General features: G+C 33.8%; 4 protein-coding genes and 1 long non-coding RNA gene across 5 annotated transcripts; 4 read left to right on the plus strand and 1 right to left on the minus strand.

The window, feature by feature from the left end:
• Positions 1-731: 731 nt before the first annotated feature.
• LOC148207766 (vacuolar protein sorting-associated protein 45 homolog) lies at positions 732-2669 on the plus strand. The gene is made up of 4 exons (XM_088118291.1): positions 732-955; positions 1050-1171; positions 1675-1806; positions 2236-2669. The coding sequence occupies exons 1-4, from the start codon at positions 836-838 to the stop codon at positions 2294-2296; spliced, it is 435 nt and encodes a 144-aa protein (XP_087974417.1). The 5' UTR covers positions 732-835; the 3' UTR covers positions 2297-2669.
• A 1179-nt stretch (positions 2670-3848) lies between these two features.
• LOC148207767 (protein LAZ1 homolog 1-like) lies at positions 3849-10450 on the plus strand. The gene is given in 11 exon segments (XM_088118293.1): positions 3849-4011; positions 4642-4762; positions 5139-5376; positions 5829-5885; positions 6847-6955; positions 7420-7604; positions 7699-7787; positions 7985-8076; positions 8079-8239; positions 9382-9639; positions 9724-10450. Coding segments are annotated over 10 exon segments (1500 nt in total). The 5' UTR covers positions 3849-4011; positions 4642-4745; the 3' UTR covers positions 10018-10450.
• A 1810-nt stretch (positions 10451-12260) lies between these two features.
• LOC111011793 (pathogen-related protein) lies at positions 12261-13517 on the plus strand. Its single transcript, XM_022285687.2, has 4 exons — positions 12261-12449; positions 12564-12696; positions 12766-13064; positions 13145-13517. The coding sequence occupies exons 1-4, from the start codon at positions 12276-12278 to the stop codon at positions 13286-13288; spliced, it is 750 nt and encodes a 249-aa protein (XP_022141379.1). The 5' UTR covers positions 12261-12275; the 3' UTR covers positions 13289-13517.
• A 2710-nt stretch (positions 13518-16227) lies between these two features.
• Positions 16228-18355, plus strand: LOC148207768 (uncharacterized). Its single transcript, XR_015787674.1, has 2 exons — positions 16228-16342; positions 16477-18355. It is a non-coding gene; the product is annotated as an uncharacterized LOC148207768 (long non-coding RNA).
• Positions 17619-19319, minus strand: LOC148207769 (glycolipid transfer protein 3-like). The gene is given in 7 exon segments (XM_088118292.1): positions 17619-17654; positions 17734-17814; positions 17816-17878; positions 18115-18250; positions 18762-18892; positions 19005-19060; positions 19163-19319. Coding segments are annotated over 7 exon segments (660 nt in total).
• Between the last annotated feature and the right edge of the window lie 2441 nt (positions 19320-21760).

A 21760-nucleotide genomic window follows, 5' to 3' on the forward strand; every position in this document is an offset into this window, starting at 1 on the left:
TTTTCATTTTTCTCAATGGAAGTGTAAGTTTTTGAGCATGTTAAACTTTTATGGGCCTCAAGGGTAACTGATTGACAAGGGTTTGAGGTCTCTTAGTCATACTAGCCTAGAGGTCTCAAGTTCGAACCTTTCAGTGAGCTTAACATAAAAAATCCTTGATGTCTCCTAGGTCCGGGCCTTGGGCGGGTGTGGGTGCCCCTGGGTATAGGGGAGCAAAGCATCATTTTCAGCTAGGTGTTAATTCTTTTGGATTAGTTCTTTTCTTAATGGGCGTCTTCTTGCAAGGCTATTTTTTTTTGTGTGCCCTTCTTGTTCTTATTTTCATTTTTTCTCCATGAAAGCGCGGTTTCTCATATAAAAAAACATTTAAACATCATTTTTATTAATTTTTCAAACTTCTACTTCTCTATTTAAAGCTTTTGACTATTTTAATCGGCCCTAAGGGGTAGCCTGATCGGCTAGAGCTTGGGGTCTCTTAGTCATACTAGTCTAGGGTTCTTTAGTTCGAATCTTTCGGTGAACTTTAATACCAAAAATCTTGATGTCTCCGAGGTCCGGGTCTTGGGGCGGGTGTGGGTGCCCCTAGGTGCAAGGGAGCAAAGCCCAGACTCCCATTTAACAAAAAGAGAAAAAAACTATTTTATGGGTATTATTCATAGACTCTGCATCCATGATATCCATCTTTCTCCTAGGATTTGAAAAGATTTGTTTCTTCATATCGTTTTTTTTGGTTAGGGACTAGTCGTTCTTTGGCAGACTGTTATAGCAATGTAGTTCAAACTTCTATGTTATATTTAGTGGTTTAGACTTCAATTATCTTGATGTGCTCAACAACATGATATGGCAGCTTGTTCAGTTTCTTTTAAAACAAGCTGGTATTGATAAGCGAACAGGCGATCTTTATGGGAATCGAGATCTTTTGAATATTGCTCGTAACATGGCCCGTGGATTAAAGGTATGCTGGAAACTTATATAAAAAGAAATTCAAATTTTCTTCTAGTTTGGTTTTAGGGTGCTTATATATTGTTCTCTCTTTACTTCTGCTCCAGGGGTTTGAGAATGTGTACACTCAGCATCAACCTCTTGTGGTCCAAACCATGGAAAGTATAACTAAGGGAAGATTGAGAGATGTAGACTACCCGTTTGTGGGGAATCACTTTCAGCAAGGAAGGTTTGTTGCTAGTGTGTGTCTCAGTGTCTCCTTTTTTCATATGTGGAACCACTGCTATTAAGAAGTAAAAAGCCTCTAAAATTGTGATTTTATTTTAGCTTCAAAGATATTGGGACTATGGACGTTTCATTTGTTTGCATTTGTTATTTGTCAATTGTATTGATCTTTCATTTTGTTGTTATGTTTGAATATTGATGGTTCTGATGCCTATAGCATATAGTAACTTGTTATGAACAATGATTTTTTATGAGGCGAATATTCAAAAAGGCATATTTGCATACAATCTTAAAGTATTCTTTACAAGAAAATTTGATATGCTGCTGCTTTTGAAATTGTTTCTTTCACCAAAAAAGATATGCCGCTTTTGAAATCGACCATTTTAGTGGTTTTCTTTGTGTATATATATATATTTTTAATTTAAAAACAATAGTATGTTTTATTTTTTAGAAAGAAACTTGAGTTAAAATTTATGAATTTAACTTGGCTACTCCGTTATGAAGCAGGCCACAAGAAGTTATCATTTTTATTGTAGGTGGGACAACATATGAGGAGTCGCGTGCTGTTGCTTTACAAAACGCAGCTACTTCTGGCACACGTTTTATACTGGGTGGTTCTGTGGTTCTAAATTCTAAGAGGTAAGCAATATTGGTTATTTGATTTCATGATATTGGCAATTTCCTAAATGAATTCAAGATGGGAAACGTGTTAATATTTTATTTTATTTATTTTTTACCAAGGGATATTGTCACACTCTGTTTCTTCTGTGTCTACATGACTAGATTTATGTCTACTCATGGTTATAAATCTTATTGATATAATTTAATAATTGTTCCTATCTGATAAGTTAGATGAGGTGATTGCAAGAGGTAATTAGTGGAAATTCCTACAAGTAGTAACTCCCAAGTCACAAATCTCCAACCACTCGAAAAAGGAACAAGGACAAGGCAGAAGAAATCTCCCATCACACAAGTTTTATTAGTTTCCATATTGGAAACCTACTATATATCCCTTTGCAAACACTTTGAGCAAGTCGTTATTGTCATGATTTCCCCATTTGGTTGCAGGTTTTTGAAGGACTTGGAAGAAGCTCAGCGGATATCTCGTTCGACCGCAACTGTGATATGAATGAAGCTCAACAGCCACCCTGCAAAGTAACAACTTTCCTTTATGGGAGATTTCCATTTGGTTGCAGCCAGCCACCACATGATTTGCAGAGAATAGAAGGAGAGCGGGTTACAGGAACGTAGTTTGCTAATAGAACCCCGAGAGCCGCCTGGCCTCAGTCTCATCGATGTCGTTATTTGTTACCAATCTGCACAAGTGGTAGCAAGTCAGTTAAGTTTGTAGCTCAAATGTCCCATCTGTCGCATACATATAGATAAGCTGTCATTCTTTTTGTATATTTGGAAACATGAAACTGAAACTCATGCCAGATGTAGTACTACTTCTCCTTAAGAGTTTTGCAGTATAAGAAAAGCCAATGTACTCTTCCACACCACACCACACCCAACCAGTTGGTAAAAATAATTGATATGTTTAGCATTTAGACATGTAGATTATGGAATGTTAGCTAATACATTTTTGTTACTCATAATCCGAGTTGTATTATTTCTCTGGTTTTCCTCCATTGCCACTTCTTTTTCTCCTCCTGTTCTTTGTTGGAACTGAAGAACTCTTGTTGTAATGGAAATAAAATTTCTTTCAGCATGTTAGTTGTTAGGTGTCTTTGCTTGAACAAGAGATGGACACGTTTAGAAGTTGTTTCTATTTCTGGAGATTTGGAGCGGTAGAACGAGGAGAGTTTTCTTTTGTGTTTATTGAACTTTTTCCAAAATTTATATTATTAAATTAATAAATAAATTAACTTAAATAAAAGCCTAAGTATATATTATATTAGTGGAATTATGATTTTTTTTTGGTTGACAATAAATATCGAATTAACCGAATGGATAATAAGTGTTTTTTAGTTATGAGAATGGTTTTTTTAAAATAATATTCCAAATAAAAAAGAAGAATTTTGAACTTAAATAAATTAAAGTACAAGAAATTTATTATTATTAAAGTTTAAATTAACCAAAATATCTATTTAATTCGTAAATTTTTAAATTTTGATTTTATGATAGACGTTAAGAAAACTATTTTAGTCTTTAGCTTTGAAAGTATATGTAATAAGTCATATTTTTAAATATTTAGAATAAAATAGAATATTCTTGAAATTTATAAAATTGAACCATATTATTATTATTATTCCTTTTTTTTGAACAAAATCCTGTTATAGAGAAAAATAAAATACATGATTTTTGTTAGTTAAAAGTTTAAACCCATTAATTAAAGGAGGTTGGTCTGTCAAAATTTATAAATAATTTCCTTTTGGACCCCACGTCCGTAGGTAGGTGACAACTCCGATCCTACTTTGTCTTACTCAATGATGACGTGGAATTACAAATAATTCCATGCAGCCACGTCACACGTTGGCGGCTTGCCTCGTAACGCCGTTGCAAATAAAGCGAAGAGGCCGTCAAACTCTAAGCCTCGGAGTCGAAGGTTGACAAGAACGGCAAGGCAACGTTTTCCCACCCTCACCGCAGGTGACAGACAGCCCCTCGGCGCCCTCCTCATCTCCTGTGGGACCCGGGGTAGCCGTCAATCAACGGCTGAAAACGCTACTGTGCTCATCGATTTCTCACCGACTCCGTCGCTTTAGTCGGTTCATTTCATTTCATTTTACTTCGTGGAACACGTTTCCGACTGCCGAAGCAATTTCCGATTTCCTTATCGCTTCGTCGTACTCTGGTACCATCAGCTGATATTTCCTCCGCCGATTGAAATCTCCTCTGCAGGTTCCAATGGATAATCTATCTCTTTATCTTCTTCTTTTTTCTGTATAATGTTTGTTGTACTTTGTTTCCTTGTATTTCTCTCCTCTATTCGATTTAGTTTTGGTGTTTATGGTTGTTATTTGCTGTGTGATTGGAGTTTTAGGGTTTAACACCTGTGTAGACTTTTGAAATTTGGATGTGATTACCTGTGTGCGCGGGCAGGCAATTATCCTTTAAGTTTCAGTTCTTGTGAAGTGTAACTTGAAGCATCTTTTGTCTCTGAGGTGGATTGTTCCATTAGTTGGCACTAGCAGTAATTGGATTCTTCTTTTGTCATGTTTGAACTTGTGGAGTTCATGCTGTATAAGATTGCTAGCTTTCGTGTAATCTTGTTGAGGAATTCATCTCTTTATTGACTTGATGGTCATATGCAATGTCGAAACGCGCTTTTTTCTCACAGAGGTTTGTATCACTTCTGATTGTTACTAAAAATGTCATATGCTAATCTAATCTGTGAGGGACGATTGCATTTGCTGTTCACTAACGACTGTCTTAAGTGATCGATTACCTTGATCATATTATGAACTGAACATATTAATTTACTTTCCTCGGGAATCTTCTAAGTCTGCCCAACCACTGCATTCCTTATAGGTGAGGAGGACCATACTGGTTTAGAAGTGGAGGGGAAATAGTGATCGGAAGAACTCTATACTGATTAAATATATGCATTTTGGGAGTTGATATTACTTCAAAACATGTGTCAGTGTAGCCTGTGAGTCTAACAAATTTATATTAGTTTCCTCTCCACTGTTTTTTTTTTTCTCTCTCATCCTAGGCGTCTTTTTCGTTCTCTTAAGTATGAGGCCTCAATGGCTGCTCATTCCTGATGTTTATTTCAGAACATTTTGACTTAATAGGTCTCGAGTATATTGTTTTGTGGGGTTCTTCAATCCTTAGACTTCTGTATCTTCATTCTTAGAAGTTAGAAGTTCAATATCTTTTTTTCATAGACGTGCTAAACTCTCAAGATAATTTGTTCCACGCGAATCTGTATTTTTTTTTACCCCGCAAGGGCTTTATAGAAGAATGAGACATTGCAAGGTTGATTTATTAGTTGGTTTTGATCGAGCATATTACCATTTAACCAGATTTTTTCAAGAGTTTTGCTTGATGGGATGGAGGATGTTCTTCTACTCTCTGTTTATTCTCCTCAATGTGGTTGAATCCTCCAGTAGATCAGGGAAAATGTGGTTACTAAACCAGAGTTCCGAAGCAACATCTGACTTCAGCTGGACAATACTCAGTGCTGGTGTATTTGTCCTTGTCGCAGTTGTTCTTTCCGTGTATCTCATCATTGAGCATTTAGCTTATTATAATCAACCAGAGGTTTGTTGCATTCCTTCACTTGATTGGAACTCAAAGGACTAGTTATATTATCTTTCTTGAAGCTTTTGTTACTTATTTGAACTCTTCTACTTTGCTGCTTGGATGGGAAGAGATGCCTATGTCCAATCATACTTATTGTTAAAGCATCGTGTTAGCCTTGGTGGATTTTGTTTTGATGTCTAATATGTATCTGGTATTAGTTTAGATGATTATCTATGATTACTCTCACACGAAAAATGTTAACTGTGGTTACATAGATGTCTAACAAAATATCAAGTGTGTAGAGTGAAGCTAGTTAGTAGTTGGAGTTTTACTCTGTTGATTTCTTAGTGTGGGCTGTATGTCAACTTGTGCATTTTCCCACTTTTGCTTATTTTGGGAGATTATACTACCACACTTCTTTATTTCTATTGACACCATGTAGATTGACAGGGTATCTTCCCTTATTTCAGGAACAGAAGTTTCTGATTGGTATTATATTGATGGTTCCTGTTTACTCTCTAGAATCGGTGAGAGAAATACTACTTTCCCTATTCTTTTCATTATTCATTCTTTTTTATTTTATTTTAGTTGCTCGTATATGGTTGGGAATCTTTATTTATGGTGTCTTGAACACATAGCGTCCCATTCCTAGTTTTTTTTTTTTTTTGACAAAGTCCCATTCCTAGTTAAAATAGGGCTTAAAAAATTCTGCAGGTTTGTTTATTTTAAGTAACATGCTTTCCTTGTGGTGGCGTTATTAAGTGACCCATTCTTGTGTGTCCCAAGAGATATATTTTTTCAGGTTCAAATTTGAAGATAAATGTCATTTTGTCCTGGAGTATACTTTAAAGAACCCAATGGGCAACTGAAAATTAAGCAACTCTTACCCAAAAAAAAAAAAGCCAACCTAACAAAAACCCAAACTTTAATAATCTAACTTAGAGCTTAAGATATTAAACACAACAATGAGCAAAACTGAAAATTAAACAACTCTTACAAGACACCAACCGAACCAACCCACCACCCAATCTTTAATAATCTAACCCAGACTTAAAGATGTTAAACACAAGACAAAATCCAAGGAAGGCATTCTAATTGGTCTCCCACAGCAGTTGCTTCATGTGCAAAAAGGATTTTGAATCTCAACGTCATCGTTCTTGCCAGTTTACTACACAGTTTTGGGACTTAGTTTCCAGTCTTCCCTTAAAACACGAACAGACTCCCTATGGATATCTTTCATGGCATTCTTTTGGAAGAGACAAGATGATTTTGTGGTTGAATTTCATTAGAGCTCTCTTTGTGCCAATTCAGTGTGTTTTTCTTTTGTAATTTCATTTATCTGACGAAGTTCGTTTCTTATTATTTTTAAAAAGAGGTTCTGTCTTATGTGGATATGAGAAAAGTTTCTGAATGCATTTAATTTGTATTTGGCGTATTTCTACATTTTGTGCCGCTAATTTATTTATTTATTTAATTTTTTGGCTTCAGTTCCTGTCGTTGTTAAATTCAGATGGCGCCTTCAACTGTGAAGTGATACGGGACTGCTATGAGGCTTTTGCATTATATTGCTTTGAAAGATACCTGATTGCTTGCTTGGGTACGTTATTAGTATTATTGCAGTGATGTTTGTAGGAGTATATTGGTTTTTTTGTTGTCTTGGTGCAGGTTGTCCAAACATTTTTGTAGCTATGACTTTTCCTCTGTTAATTATATTGCTTTGAAGTCAACTCCATCTTCCTCTCAGAATAAAAAGGATGATTATAATTTAATGAAGATAAAATGTTAATATTTCCTTCTCTCTTTCCCTGCTTGTTATATGTCCAAGTTTGTAAATCAGCAGAAATAGCAGTCCGTGATATTCCTCAATGGAAGTTGACGTTCTCACCCACCTCCTGGGGGGGGGGGATTCTGCTGAGCACCCTCTTCTTTGTTGCATGTGTTAGTTGTATGCATGTTTTATGAGATGCTAAAATGTTTTGATGAGTGATTAATTCATCTTACAAGCTTCGTTTAATGCCCTCAAATTATGGTGAAAATTTAACATTTTTATATGGTTGAAAGGTGGTGAGAAACGAACAGTTGAATTCATGGAAAGTGAGACTGTTGTTGACTCTAGCACACCTCTTTTGAAGGAAAAATATGCATATGGGGTTGTAGAACATCCTTTTCCCTTAAATTGCTTCATAAGGGATTGGTATCTTGGCTCTGACTTCTATCATGCGGTGAAAATTGGTATTGTTCAATATGTATGTGATCATCTTTTTGCTCTTTCTTTCTTTTGAAGTAAGTATTATTTTGTCAAATTCATTTCATGATTTTGGTTCTTGCTTAACGTCTCAGATGATATTGAAGATGATATGTGCGCTCCTAGCTATGATTTTGGAAAGTTTCGGGGTTTATGGAGAAGGAAAGTTTGACGGGAGATATGGGTATGTGTCGAAATTTATTGTGTGGATCTTTTAGAATTTTTAACATCACAGGTACCCTATGACGTTGGTTGTCTATAATATTGACAAAAGTAGTCAAACCTCTCTGCAGGGTTTAGGTGTTAGAGCTTTTAAGTTCTAACATACTTTTGCTGGTCTTTGTTATTTTATTTTGACCTGTCTTTCTTATATTCTTACAGTTATCCCTACTTGGCGGTTGTACTTAATTTTAGTCAATCGTGGGCCCTATATTGCCTTCTCCAATTCTATTCCGTCACGAAGGACAAACTGGAACCATTAAACCATTGGCAAAGTTTCTTGTTTTCAAGTCAATCGTTTTCCTCACTTGGTGGCAAGGTGTTGCCGTTGCCTTTCTTTTCTCAATAGGAGCTTTTAAAGGGTCCTTGGCTCTGGAGCTGAAGACACGTATACAAGATTACCTAATATGTATTGAGGTAAGCTGAGACTACATTTCTTTACCTTTTGATTCATTTATGATTTATCTTACAGTAGTGCCTAGAACTTTTTTACAAGCCAAAACGCCAAACTTTCATTCAAAAAGGCACCAACTAGGCCGAAACAGCCCAAGGGATAAAAGGGACAAGACCTCTCTTTCCAAGAAAATGAGGGGTTACGGCTCACCAATCTAAATTGATGGGCAAGTTCCAAAAGTGCTTGTGTTGAGCACTCCAATTAGCCGCGAACCATTCAAGGTCACAAAAATAATAAAAGGAATTAGACTTAGCCACATAATAGCTTTGGAAGCGTTAGACCACAACATTTTGGCTTTTTTCTATAAACCACCACCAGATAGCACTTCTGAAAGCCATCCTTAAAGTTGGATACGTCTGCACCATTGAGATAGAAGTGCTTATAGGCATCTCTTTTCATTGAGATGATTGATTAGTTCAAACTTTGCAATCTGTTCTTGGGATGGTTGAGATGTCATCAAAGTTAAACTTATGTCCAAGTGTTGTATGGGCATTGGCTAAAAATTGATTGGGATGTTTGGATGTTATTTTCTGTTGGTACAATTGTGTAGATTGAGGTGGCTTCGGTAAGTTGGTTCTATTGCAGAAGTGTGAACCATCTCTGTTTTCAAGGGGAAGATGGTAACCTTTTTAAGGGTTGTTTGAGAACTTTTTTTTTTAAAAAATAATAGCTCTCTGTTTTTTAGGACAAATTCTGTAAAAACACGTTTGAATGCCTGCTTAATATATGCATAACAGCCCCATGTTTTGACCATCTGGATCATTACCATTATATGTATGGGGGAGCTTTTTGAAAGATATCAAACAATAAGACTTTTACAAGGCAATTACAAGGGACGGCAGGATGAGTACTTCAAGTTTGGTCAAATTATTCTTTGCAACTGTGACATGGAATTTTTTCTTGGTTGTTATTCCTTATGGCCAGATGGCTGACACTCCCCATGTGGTCTGAAATTAAACGAGTTTGATTGTTAAGAGTGTCAAATCTCTCATTGTATTATATTGTGAAAACTTTTTTTTTGTTCTCTGCCATCCTTTTGTAAGTTTGAATTTCATTTGCGGATCCTCGCAAGGGTTATAAATTAAAATTATTGCATCTCATTCAGATGGGAATTGCCGCTGTTGCACATCTTTATGCTTTCCCAGCAGTACCTTATAAACGTGGAGAAAGATGTGTTCGCAATGTTGCTGTGCTGACTGACTATGCATCGCTAGGAGCACCACCTGATCCAGAGGAAGTTAGAGACTGCGAACGGAGAACTAAAATACGCTTGGGTCAAAACTTTGGTCGCCATGACGAGAGAGAGAAGCGTTTGAATTTTCCCCAGAGTGTTCGAGATGTTGTTATTGGAAGTGGTGAAATTGTAAGACCCCTTATTCTTTCAATCCTCTTCTAATTTATTTCTGGTATTGAGAACTGACAAGTCCGTGATTCGTTCCCCCATCAGATTGTTGATGACATGAGGTATACAGTCACACACGTGGTAGAACCAGTGGAGAGGGGGATTGCAAAACTTAACAAAACAATCCATCGGATTTCTGAAAATGTTAAACGGCACGAAGAGCGGCGGAAGAGTGCCAAGGATGACAGTCATCTGGTTCCTTTGAATTCCTGGTCAAGAGATTTTCCTGAACTCGAAGAAAATCTTACTCAAGGCAGCTTAAGTGACAGTGGAATATCCAACGGTAAGAGACAGCATTCCCAATCTAAAGCCGCAGCTTCTCGTATTAGAACCGGCTGATAACATGGCATCTGTGTATTAGGAATGTAAATCACGAAAACTCAAATGTTGGCATGATTATTAACCATGCTGATATATACTTAGCTTAGAAATGTGAATGGTGGGACGTTAACTGGCATAAAGTTCTGGTCCCCATGTAGAGAGCTAACCCATAACCAAAACTCGTGAAATTAGCCAATTAGGTACAAACAAAGGAAACAGAAGGGGAATCCACAGTGGTTTTGGATTTATCTTCTGTTGGAATGATCTGGTGACTTTGAGGTTTGAGCCATCACTTAAAAAGAATGAAAAAACTCCACTCTTTCCACTGAACAATTGTTTGGAGGGGATGTAAATGGCTGCCAAATGTCCCTCATGTGTAACTCTACGTTTACTGTATTTTTTATCGACTTATGAACAGGAAACTTACCACAAATACGATCTTCTCTCTCTCTCTCGCGTTCTCTGATTTATTTTTCTGTCGTCTTTGGATTATATAAATGCAATTGATATAAAGTTGGGCAACACTGAAATGATTAGTAGGTTGTAGGTACGAATCTTATATTTAAAACAATGGAGTATTGGTGACTTTACGGTTTTTTTTACTCGTTATATGGTCGTACGATTAGTTTAAACTTTAAAGAACAATGCTTTATTGAATATTTTGATAAATATGGAAAACAAGGGAGAGTGATTATTATTAATTGTCATGAAGTGGAGAAAAATTAACAAATACACTCGTCACATGATTATTGATGCATTGAAGAGAGCCATATAATTAGAAAAAGTCAAATGCATTTTAATATTGAACTATTCTGTTAGTCATAATTTTCCCAGTAAACAAATCTACATTCAAAATAGTGTTGGATAATTTAATCTAATTCCTTGAAAGTGCCTTGTACCTAACAACCCTTTGGTTTACTAATAATAATAATAATAAAAAGCCCTTTGGTTAAATTTAAGGGGAAATAAAAAAGACTCAGATATCTATTTTTGAAACAGGAATTAAAAGTAGTAGATCTTTTAGCCTCTTATCGTCTTGGAGGAAATTTAAGGTGATGTCTTGGAAAATTTAAGGTCATTTCTTCAATTTGCTCTCCATTTCTAAGTTCGTAGCCTTTGTAGTAACAAGGTTGTTTAAAAGGGTAATCTTTAGTGGGTTTTTTGTCGAAATGGAATGGCCTTGGCGGTCCCGTTTATGGGGTCAAATCAATATGTTCAAAGAAGAAAGAGCCCTTTGGTTAAATTTAAGGAAAAAAAAAGACTCGGATGGTATTTGGTTCATATGCATGGCCTGGGAATTAGGATGAAATATTTAGTATATGAGATTTTTTTATTCAAGATATACGTTTGTTGATTTCATGTGCCATACAAATTTTAAGTTACATGAATTTTAGATTTATAAAGCACATATTTTGTATAGTCAAGAATGTTCACGAAGTAATTTTAAATTATGTGATTCGAAATCCGAAAAATGATTTAAAATTTTTTGTCTTGTTTGAGACGAGAATTATTTGAAATGAATATAATTAAATTTCTTTGTTTGGACGTTAGTTGGAAAAGAGAAAAAAATAAAAAGTTTAATAGATTTTTGATATAAATTTATTAATTAGAAATTAAAATACAACAAAAGTATTTTACTTCCAAATCCTAAGAAATTCTATAAAATTCGACCATTTTGATTAGAATTTTCTTTTTACACAACTGGTAAGATTTCAAATCATTTTAACAACAAAATTCATTTGAAATCACTCAAAATAAAAAAATTAAATAAATAAGACTATTAATCTCTATTAACTTTTTCTTGGGCACAATCCAAATACATCATACAAATCTAAACTTTTTAACCCCACCCTCTAAATTTCGAACCAAACATTATTTCCAAACTGTATTTAGAGCAGTTCGAGCCTAGTTTAAGTAATCAGATAATGGATGGTAAATTCGAATCCTTTGAAAGAGTATCATACATCTAATTATTTGTCATCATTCTCTTAGTCATAACAACTTCAATTACTCTCGAGAAATCGAGACAAATCCATTAAAAAAAAAAGAAATAGAAACGTAATATCCACTAATCTCTGTTGGTAGTTGATCATAATCTTTGGTTGGTTGGTGAGTACAAAACTAAAATTAACAATGGAGGTTCAAACTTCAAAGTGTTGCAATGTGGCCAACCGATTATGTCAGTGATGATCTCAAGAACACCGCCATTGGAAACCAATACCCATCTTTCATTTTCTTTTCCTCCTATATAAGACTCCAATTCCATCATACCCAGAATGCAATTCCACCCCCAAAATCTCGATTCCCTCTTAATACACAAAGATTTCACTATGGAGAAGTATCGTTCTCTTTTGAATGAAGATGAAGAGATCAAAAACACCCAGTGGAGATTTGGCGTTCCTCCTAATTATGCTGTTGTCAACAAGCTCTTTGAAGAAGAGAGGACTAATGTAATTTATCTGTCTCTCTTTGATTTCTGGTTGCAAATTTATTATTTTTGCACTTAGATTGCAAAAGGGTTAATCCCTTTTAAGATTTTTGACTAAAAAATCTTACTTTGGAAGGTATGGGCTGTTGGGTCACTTGAAGAGAGAGTGCAGAGCCTAGTGAAGAATTTTGAAATGGAATTGTTCCATAAGGTTTCAAGCAGTGACTTCAAAACAATAGATTTAAGCAAGTTTACTTTCTGTCTCAATGGTAAGCAACCAAATCCCGAATGCTTGATGTGTTATTTCATTATGTTGATGATGAACAAACATTTCTCAGGAAGAGAGGCTTTAACTATTGAAGAAGTTAAAAAACTTGGGGGTTACAATCCCTTCCTTCAGACCTCCCTCCCTGAGGAATACAGGTACTACAATGCTGCAAATGAGACGGCGGAATCGTCTCACCGCGCATTCACGACGACGTTCCCTCGAGGATTTGCTCTTGAGATTGTCCAAGTTTATGCAGGGCCCCCTGACATTGTGTTCAAGTTCAGGCACTGGGGCTACATGGAGGGGCCTTTCAAAGGCCATGCCCCCACGGGGGAGAGAGTTGAATTCTATGGAGTAGCCAATTTTAAGGTGGGATTCAACATCAGTTCTTGTTTGTATTTTGCCCCCTTTCTTTGCTTTTCATTACTGAGATCTTTTTGATGAATCAGGTGGATGAGGAAGGTAAAATTGTGAAGGTGGAGTTCTTTTTTGATGCAGGGGAATTGCTTGGAAAACTCATGAGAGGTCCTGGCTTGGATGGCTCGGCGGAAGAGGCGGCTTCGAGCTGCCCTGTGTTGAGAAACACAGGGTAGTTTTTTTTTTCCTTCCTCTTGAGTACAGTAACGTAGGGATATGGAAAATTGAACCTCTAATCTTAAAGAAAGGAGTATATCCCAATTACCGTTGAACTATGTTTATGTTGGCAAACACTGCATAGAATTTTAAGTTATGAATCCTGTAGTATTGTATTGGCTGAGATTACAAGTTTAATCATGAAATAATGAAGCAAACGTATGAACAGCATCTGTTTCTTGGGTTAAAGCTTGATCTTTTTCTTTCTTTTTGCAGATTCTCTTGTTAAAACTTTAAGCTATTCTTTTCCTTTCCAACTCAAGTATTGAAACTATGATCACCATTTTGTACCAAAAATCAATAGAAACTAACCATGGAGATAAACCAGTACAATAACACTCTACAAGTATTTCAAGAGACGAGAAATGACTTGATGAATCGTTCTGTTCACCACACAGACCATTTACTTATTGACTAAAGAAGTCAAAATCTTAGAGTTGGAAACACTTTTTATGGTCCGAGAATAAGTTAATATCATTAATCTTCCATTCAACTACAAAAGTAACATTTTTTTTTTAATTGGATTAAACTTCAAATCTAATTGCTTGAGCACGTTGTCTTGTTTGATTGAGGTGTTGCATTTTCATAAGTTTAGGTAACTTAATGGGGCCTGCACATAGAAACAACCTTAAGTCAAATCACCAGGCCATCTAAATCATCCAAATAATTGGTTGAAAACTTGGAAAATCCAAATCATTTTCAAGGGTCTGTTATGGGTTTTCTGCATGATGGTAGAAGAGGGAAAAAATCTAGGCCATGGTGTATTTAGATCATTAATACAGTCTCCTGATCGATCTTTATTTATGAACTTTCTAGTACAGAACTGATTGCTTCTTCTTCATCTTGAACATCCGAGATTGTTCCTTGTACACGTCTTATCCTTTTCGACGTAGGTATCAAATCACTGCTAAACTCAAAAGGTTAAGTGGATTAATTAGGATATACTTAGCTTTTTGTTCAACCTCTTAAATCACAGTCCTCACACTTGTGGTCTTAGAATTCAACACGAGAAGGGAATAATATTTGATATCATATTAAATCCCTACTAAATTCAAAATTTTAAATTTTAAGTTGATAATGAGAGATTAGATTCTATATTTAATCTTTTGGTGGTAAGAGTGATTCATTCTCCTGACTCCTGAGGTTTTAAGCTATAATTGAAAGCTATGATAAGCATACCTAATGGAGAGTTAGGAAATGGAGCTGTGCGTAAAATATGTAATTACGGCTTCATAACATTTGGCCGAACAAATTTGATTTTCATTCATAACATAAATACTTGCATAAATCTATTGAAACTCATATGGGATATGATTAATTTAATTCTACAGAGATAACCAAATCTTCTAACATCAGTATTGAAGAACCAAAAAGGGTAAATGTAGGCTATTATATTTGCAAATTGAGTTTTTTATTTTTTATTTTTATTATTTTTTTTTTAAGATTGAGTTGCTATTGCAGGTAACAATTATCGAAAATAAGATGTTTGAAAATAAAAAATAATTTTACTTGGTTATTCATGAGAATGTTATTGTGAGAATAAATGTTAGTATGCAATTTTTTTTAATAGAATTGGTCTAAAAAATGTTATTTAATTACGATACATTCATGAATGAATTAACCAAAATTAATGCAAAGAAATAAGTATAAATTAATCGATTATATAATCAATAAATAATTTTAATTGAACAATTAATTATAGTTATTGAAAAATTAATTCTTATATTAAATTAACTTAACCAATAAAAATTAATTAATTAAATATATTATTAATGAATTAATATTTTCAGTAAATATTCAATTGCATTAATTAATTTAATTTACTAAGCTAAACATAGAATTAAAAACATGTATTGTTCGGACCAGAAATTCAACAAAGAAAAACCTCGAATTAATGAACTTGATTTGTATCAAATCTATGTAGTGCTACAATCGGCGTATTGAATAATCTTTAAAGTTTTCAATTAAGAATCTTTAGTTTCTGGCGGCCGATTTTTTGATGGAGTCTGAAGAGTCTTGTTGGTTCTGGATGTTTCCCATGATTGGAAATGACTCCGAATTCTCTGAATCTCCAATACTTCTAGATATTCCCGAATTTCACAAATGAGAGACAACCTCTCTATTTATAGAATTTTAATGGGTCTTATGGGTCATGAGCTTAATGAGTCAGAGGTTTTGGCCCAATCTTTTTATGTGTATGGTTCAATCTCTTTATGGATTTAATCCAATTAGTTGATTTTATGAGACGATCTTAAGGGTGACACATGATATAATTTGATTCATCAATTTTAAAATTAATTTAGGATACATGTAAATTTAGGATCGATCTTAAATATAATTTTAGATTGATGACGTGGCATTTAATCATTGACCAAATTTTATCATTCAACATATACATCCAAAGATTATTATGATTTTATCATTAACATATACATCCAAAGATTATTATGAATTTGAATCTCCGCTCCGAGATGCATTAAATTTTTTAAGAACGTAAATTTAAATACATTTTATCAATAAAAATGTACTAAATATATTTTTCAATCAATCAATAAATTAATTATATTTATTTCATCTAATTAATTAATAGTATTAATATATATTTAACTTCATTAATTTAATTTATTTTATCAATCAAAATGATTTTTTTTGAGACACTCAATCAAAATAAATTAAGTAAATATTTCAATCAGTAAATTGATATTATTATTAATTTATTCTAGTAGATAATTTTTTTATGTTCCTTTGCAAAAACAAAAAATGTGAGTATCAATTAAAAAAAATGAATTTATGTATTATAATATTTTATTATTGAAATTTGACTTCTAATTAATTTTAATGTAGTTTTGTATTTAATAAATTTAGCTTAAATATATTAAGTAATTTAAAGTACTTAAATAATATAAATCTAAAGAGAAGAAAGAAATAAAAGAGCGAAGAAAAGCTACCTCTCCAGAGTTCATGTTTTCATCGCTCAACTGGATGAAAACTGAATCTTCTATGGAATTTTAAAGGTTACGATCCAACTTCATCTCTTAATATTTTAATTCCTTTCATAATTTATCCCAGTTGCCCTTGGTTTGGTTAGCAACTTTTAACTCATATCTGCTTTTTTCCTGATATATTGAATTGTTGAAACTTTCCGCAGGCCACGCATGTCGAGCAGAATTTGGTAGAACAACATAAGCAAATCTGTATAAGGTAATTGTTACTGCTTTTTTAATGAGGTAATATGACAATTGACAAACAAATGTGAACCCAGGATGAAGCATGAGTGATCGATGTTGAGCAAGCACGGAATCTGTTACCTGGAATATTAAGGGTGTGTTTAATTGAGAGTGATGGTAGGACTAGTGATTTTGAAAAAAGAGATTTAAGTATAATTAGTTTTCAAAATCACCCTCTAACTCATACCTTAAAAATCAATTTAAAGCGATTTTAAGTTTTCTGATATCAATTTTCTAATTTGTCAAACATGATTAATAGACGGGGAAGTGATTTTGACAATGACACTCCGAAACACACCCTAATAAGACTTCTAGCTCCTTTTTATGTAATTAAAACTTCTCATAAAACAAATTTAATCAATACTTTAAAGACTGTTGATACCCTAGTTATCAAGTTTGAATTGACATCCTTCCTGTGATTAACAGATATAGAATATGAATATGAAACTATGTATATTGAGATATCCTGCTAATTTTTCTTTGATGGCAGTCTGTTTTCAATTCTGTATACACTGGTTTGTTAGTTTTGTGACATACAATTTTGCTCAGAAACAAAGATTACAGACTGCACTTTTGGGAGAATCTGCTTGTTTGAAAATTAAGCAGAATTTGGTAGCATAACATAAGCAAGCCTTTATGGGGCACATAAGACTGTTTTTTTTGGTGATACAATGTTGCTTGGAAACAGAGATTGCAGATTGAAGATAAAAAGCACTTTTTGGCTAGTGTTCAATAACAACTTTCTGTATCATTCAGATAAAAGATATTTGCTTTGTTGATATTGACTAAACATAGCACACCATATTATATGCAGTAAAAGATTGCAGACTCGACACAAGGCTTAGAAATTCTACTAGTTACATTACAAGCCTAACCTTTTACATCAGAAATGTATGCATACACAGTAGCTGCAGTAAGTTTGGATGGAAAAGAGGGAAACTTTCCTGTGATAGCTATCTTTAGGCAGTGTATTTACATGTTTTCTGTATAGAAGAAAATGCAAATGAAACAAAGGGAACTCAAAACTGGAGGATCTGTTCTTCTTTTGTCCATTCATCTTTCTTTATGCAGACTTTAAGCGATCTAACCGGTACAGTCTCTGAAACAATAAGAACATGTCCATTAGGTAATCTGTGATTGAATGGGCTATAGTGCTGAAAGTAATACTAGAGTTTTACCAGAATTGAATGAATATCTTCAAGAAAAGGCGAGAGCATCAAAATGAAGGAGTCTATTTCCTCCACAAGGGTGTCGTTTTTTTTCATCTTTGGCCATTAGGAGATTGGCAAAGGTTTCAGTATCCGGCACGAGTTTCAGAGCTATCTGCAAGAACCATACTACTTTTTGTTTATACAGATGTATCATGATTATCAGATCAAAGAGAGTCAAATGAATACAACCCATTGAAACTATTTGGTTGGATGAAAGACTTAAATCCTTGTTTGATTATATTGGGAACTGATATAGGAATTCTGTTGACAGAAGTGGATTGGAAAATTGGGCAACTGATTGTGTGGTTATTTGGTTAGTTAAATAGTTTGATGAACAAGTAGAAATACTTTGAAAGCAGCAGATGAAATCCATCCATGCCATGGCTTTAAAGTAAGGTTGTAAGCATCCTCTACTGCTTGCTCCATGCTCAGCCTAGGTTCTTCTTTTGACTTCTGTAATAAGGCCACTGTAAAATCCAGGGTCCTATATCACAGTAAAACTCCATTATCAGTGTTATATATACTCTCTTTTATCTGTTATTCACAGGTGAAACAAAGGTTAAAATGGCCATTAAATTTATTCAGCTCCTCCTAGAAGGCAGACGCAAAACAATATACAAATTAGCCTCTTTATTAACTTTAGCTTTGTTTTCCTCCTTGTTTTCATTCATATTACAAAAACAACTTTAGGTTGCTTTATGTGTATCCCAACCATAAATCAACTCATTAAAAGAATATAATCAAAGCTAATTTCAACAACTCCACCGAGAGAGAGAGAGATGATATACAAAGCAAATAGATATTTTCTTGTCTTCTTCAGAGAATGATTGAACAGAAAACAACAAAAACAGCCAGAACAGAAAACAACACAACAAAAGCTGAGGAACCAGTTAACTTGAATCACAACCAGTTAGCAGTTGTTAAGGAAGGAGAAATAACATATAACAACATCACAACTGTTGGATTGGATGAATGAACATATAACATATTTTTACCTTGTCAGCCACAGAAAGGCTCTACTACAGCTAGTGAGCTTCCTTGCATTTCCTTCATTTGTCTCTTTCTTCAGAATTTCTACCACATTTGAATATACTGAAGGATCAGACTCATACATGCTCTCCAACCTCTAAATTTTATACCACCATTTGTAGAATAGACACAGAAAATCATCAGTATGAGAATGAAAAAGAGAAAAAGAGAGAGAGATATGCCATTTCAGTGTTGTTTATTTATAATACCTGAATATTCTGATGAATGTCTTGTCTCAGAACAGTCATTGTTGGTCCTACCTTATCTGCAACAAAAAAGGACCAAACCAATCTCATGTAACAGGAACATTACCTTTCAACAGTTCTCAACACAGCCACAGAGAAAAAAACAGAGAAGAAACAGGTACCAAGAAATTGAAGGATCCAATTACAGAGTGAGAGAAAGGGCTTTGTGGGGATGTGGGAAGCAGCTTGATCAACAGCTTTGAACTTGGCCAACTTACAAAGTTCTGAAGTTGCAGACATCATTTCAGATTCCTTATCCACTTCTCTCTTCCTCTTCATATATTTCGAAACCCCTTTTTCCTTTGAATTTCAAATCTGCTCATAAAGGAGGGACCTTCCCTTCTCCTCCCCAGTTTTTCTGCTTCTGCTTCTGCCTCTCTGTTGCTTAAATCTTCCCACTTCACAGTGAAGTTCTCTCCTTTATATTTTTCTTTTGTTAAATGAGAAAGCTAAGTTTAAGAAATGTTGATGGGGACTACAGATTTGACCTCAATTCTCCTCACTTACCTCCCTCCCCGCTTAAATAATTGCTTGAATCTATAAACAGGGTTTTTAATGCTAATAAATCCATCCACTTCAGCAAGTAGATAAGAATAAAGTTTCAGAAAATTTTATATTCCCATGAAAATATACTGTTTATAATAGTCTATCTAGTATTGTCCAGTTCCTATAGAATCTATTATTAAAATATCACGAGGGAGAATAGCGGTAAGTCGAGAAAAAATGATTTTCCATTTGATTGTAACCTGTTTGATAACTTTTTCATTTTTTACCCGTTTTCGTAACTTAGTTATCAAACCCATATCTTTTAAGTTATTTATCACTTATGTAAGATTCAATTCATGGTTAAAACAAAATGGAACTAATTTGTACCTTTATTGATATGAGAATAGATTATTGTTTGTGAATTGTGATAATGTTAGAAATGGTAAAGGTGGAAGAAAGTAGTAATAAAGCATGTTCTAAAAAAAAAGCAGCCAAATCATATCGTCTCCAAAAAGATGATGCTGCTAAATGCTCTAATGTTTATGGATGTATCGATCAATATTCTCATAACCCGAATAATTCTCTTAAAATGTCAATAAAATATTATTAAAAAAATATCGAAGAAAATATCACTATTGTAAATATTAATTACTAATAAAAAATATTTATGACTTATTTAAAAATGTTAAAAATATATATTTATTAATTTAATTAATTTGTTTTGAGTTTCTTCAATTTTCATGATTTGTTATGAGCATATTCTAAGTTGACATTTTCCATAAAATTGAGACAATTTAACCATTCACGGCCAGCTCCATGGAAAAGGAAAAAAAGGAAAAAAAGTTTAAATCTGGTTTGAATCTTAAATTTTTAAAAGAGGCTATTTTAATCTTTAAAATGTCAAAAAATAATCATTTTGGTTCTGGGAAAAACATCCTGGAGGAAACTCTTCTTGAATTCTATGTGGTCCAGTAATATATAGACAAATGTTTTTTTTTTTAATTTTTCATAATTTCTATGTAGTCTACTTGTCTATATGTTATTGGACCAATTCAGGAGGAGCTTTTTACTGAAGATCCGGAGGGAAGTTTTACCTTTGGTTTTTTCCATAAATTTAGTGACAACCTCCTCACTTCTTTGGAAATTATATCCTAATTTTTTAGTACAATAACACATGAGGATAGAGATTCGAACCATGACATTTTGGTCGAGAATATATGTCTTCACTAGTTGAACTTTGCTCAAGTTGACATAAAATCGACCTTAATTGATATAATAACAATCTTTATTCTTTTTAGCAATAATTAGGTCACATTTATACACTTCAATACTTGTTTTAGCTAGCTAGTTTATATGACTTTAATTCATGTCCACCGTGGTACATTAATGATTCATGTATATATATCTACGACCAAGAGATGTGTGAGAGGCTAAGAGCTTGGTCCACGCCGAGTTTGTGAACCAACTAAAATCAGCACATTTTTAGTTAAAATAAAATTTAATGTAATTAATTTGTGCTAAATCTTACTTTTTAAGGAAAAAACTTTGAAAAGAAGGTTAAAAGTTTCCAATATCTATCTCACAGAGGAAAAAAGGGATGAATTAACAAATAATTATTTTGAAACATGTTACATTAAAAAAATAAGATTCCAATGAGTTCATTGATGTCTAATTTCTCGAATAATTTTCATATCCAAACACTCAAAGAATTAGACTGAGTTTTTTTTTTTTAATAATCAATTATGTAAGTATTTTAATGGAAGTTAAACCTTCAATTTGTATTAGAAAATGAAACAATTACATACGCATATACGTTGCTAATGACGAAGTGATTCGCCATATTTTTACATTATTATTTCATTAATTATTATTTTTTTATTTTTTTAGGTGATGTAATGGCAAGAGATAATTTATTTATTAAATTTTAGTTTTAAGTCCAACACATTGCTAACCGGAACGAATATCAGGTGCCACGTAATATTTTAAATAAATAATAAAGTTATATTAGAGACCAATTACAAACTTACACGTATTTTTAAATTAGTTTTAAAATCGATGAATCAAACATGTCACATGTCTTCCTCCCGATAACATTAGAGATCAGCCCATGTAGTGAGTTGGCTCAAGACCCACTAGAGTGTATAGATAGAGGACGTCATGGTCACCACTCATTTTAAGGGAGATCCGAATTCAGAGACAAGTAGAAGATTCACTACCAGCATTCAAAATCATTC

The sequence above is a fragment of the Momordica charantia genome, unplaced genomic scaffold (assembly GCF_013281855.1).
Source record: "Momordica charantia cultivar OHB3-1 unplaced genomic scaffold, Mcharantia_2.0 BLBB01000088.1, whole genome shotgun sequence".
In the NCBI taxonomy this organism is placed as follows: Eukaryota; Viridiplantae; Streptophyta; class Magnoliopsida; order Cucurbitales; family Cucurbitaceae; genus Momordica; species Momordica charantia.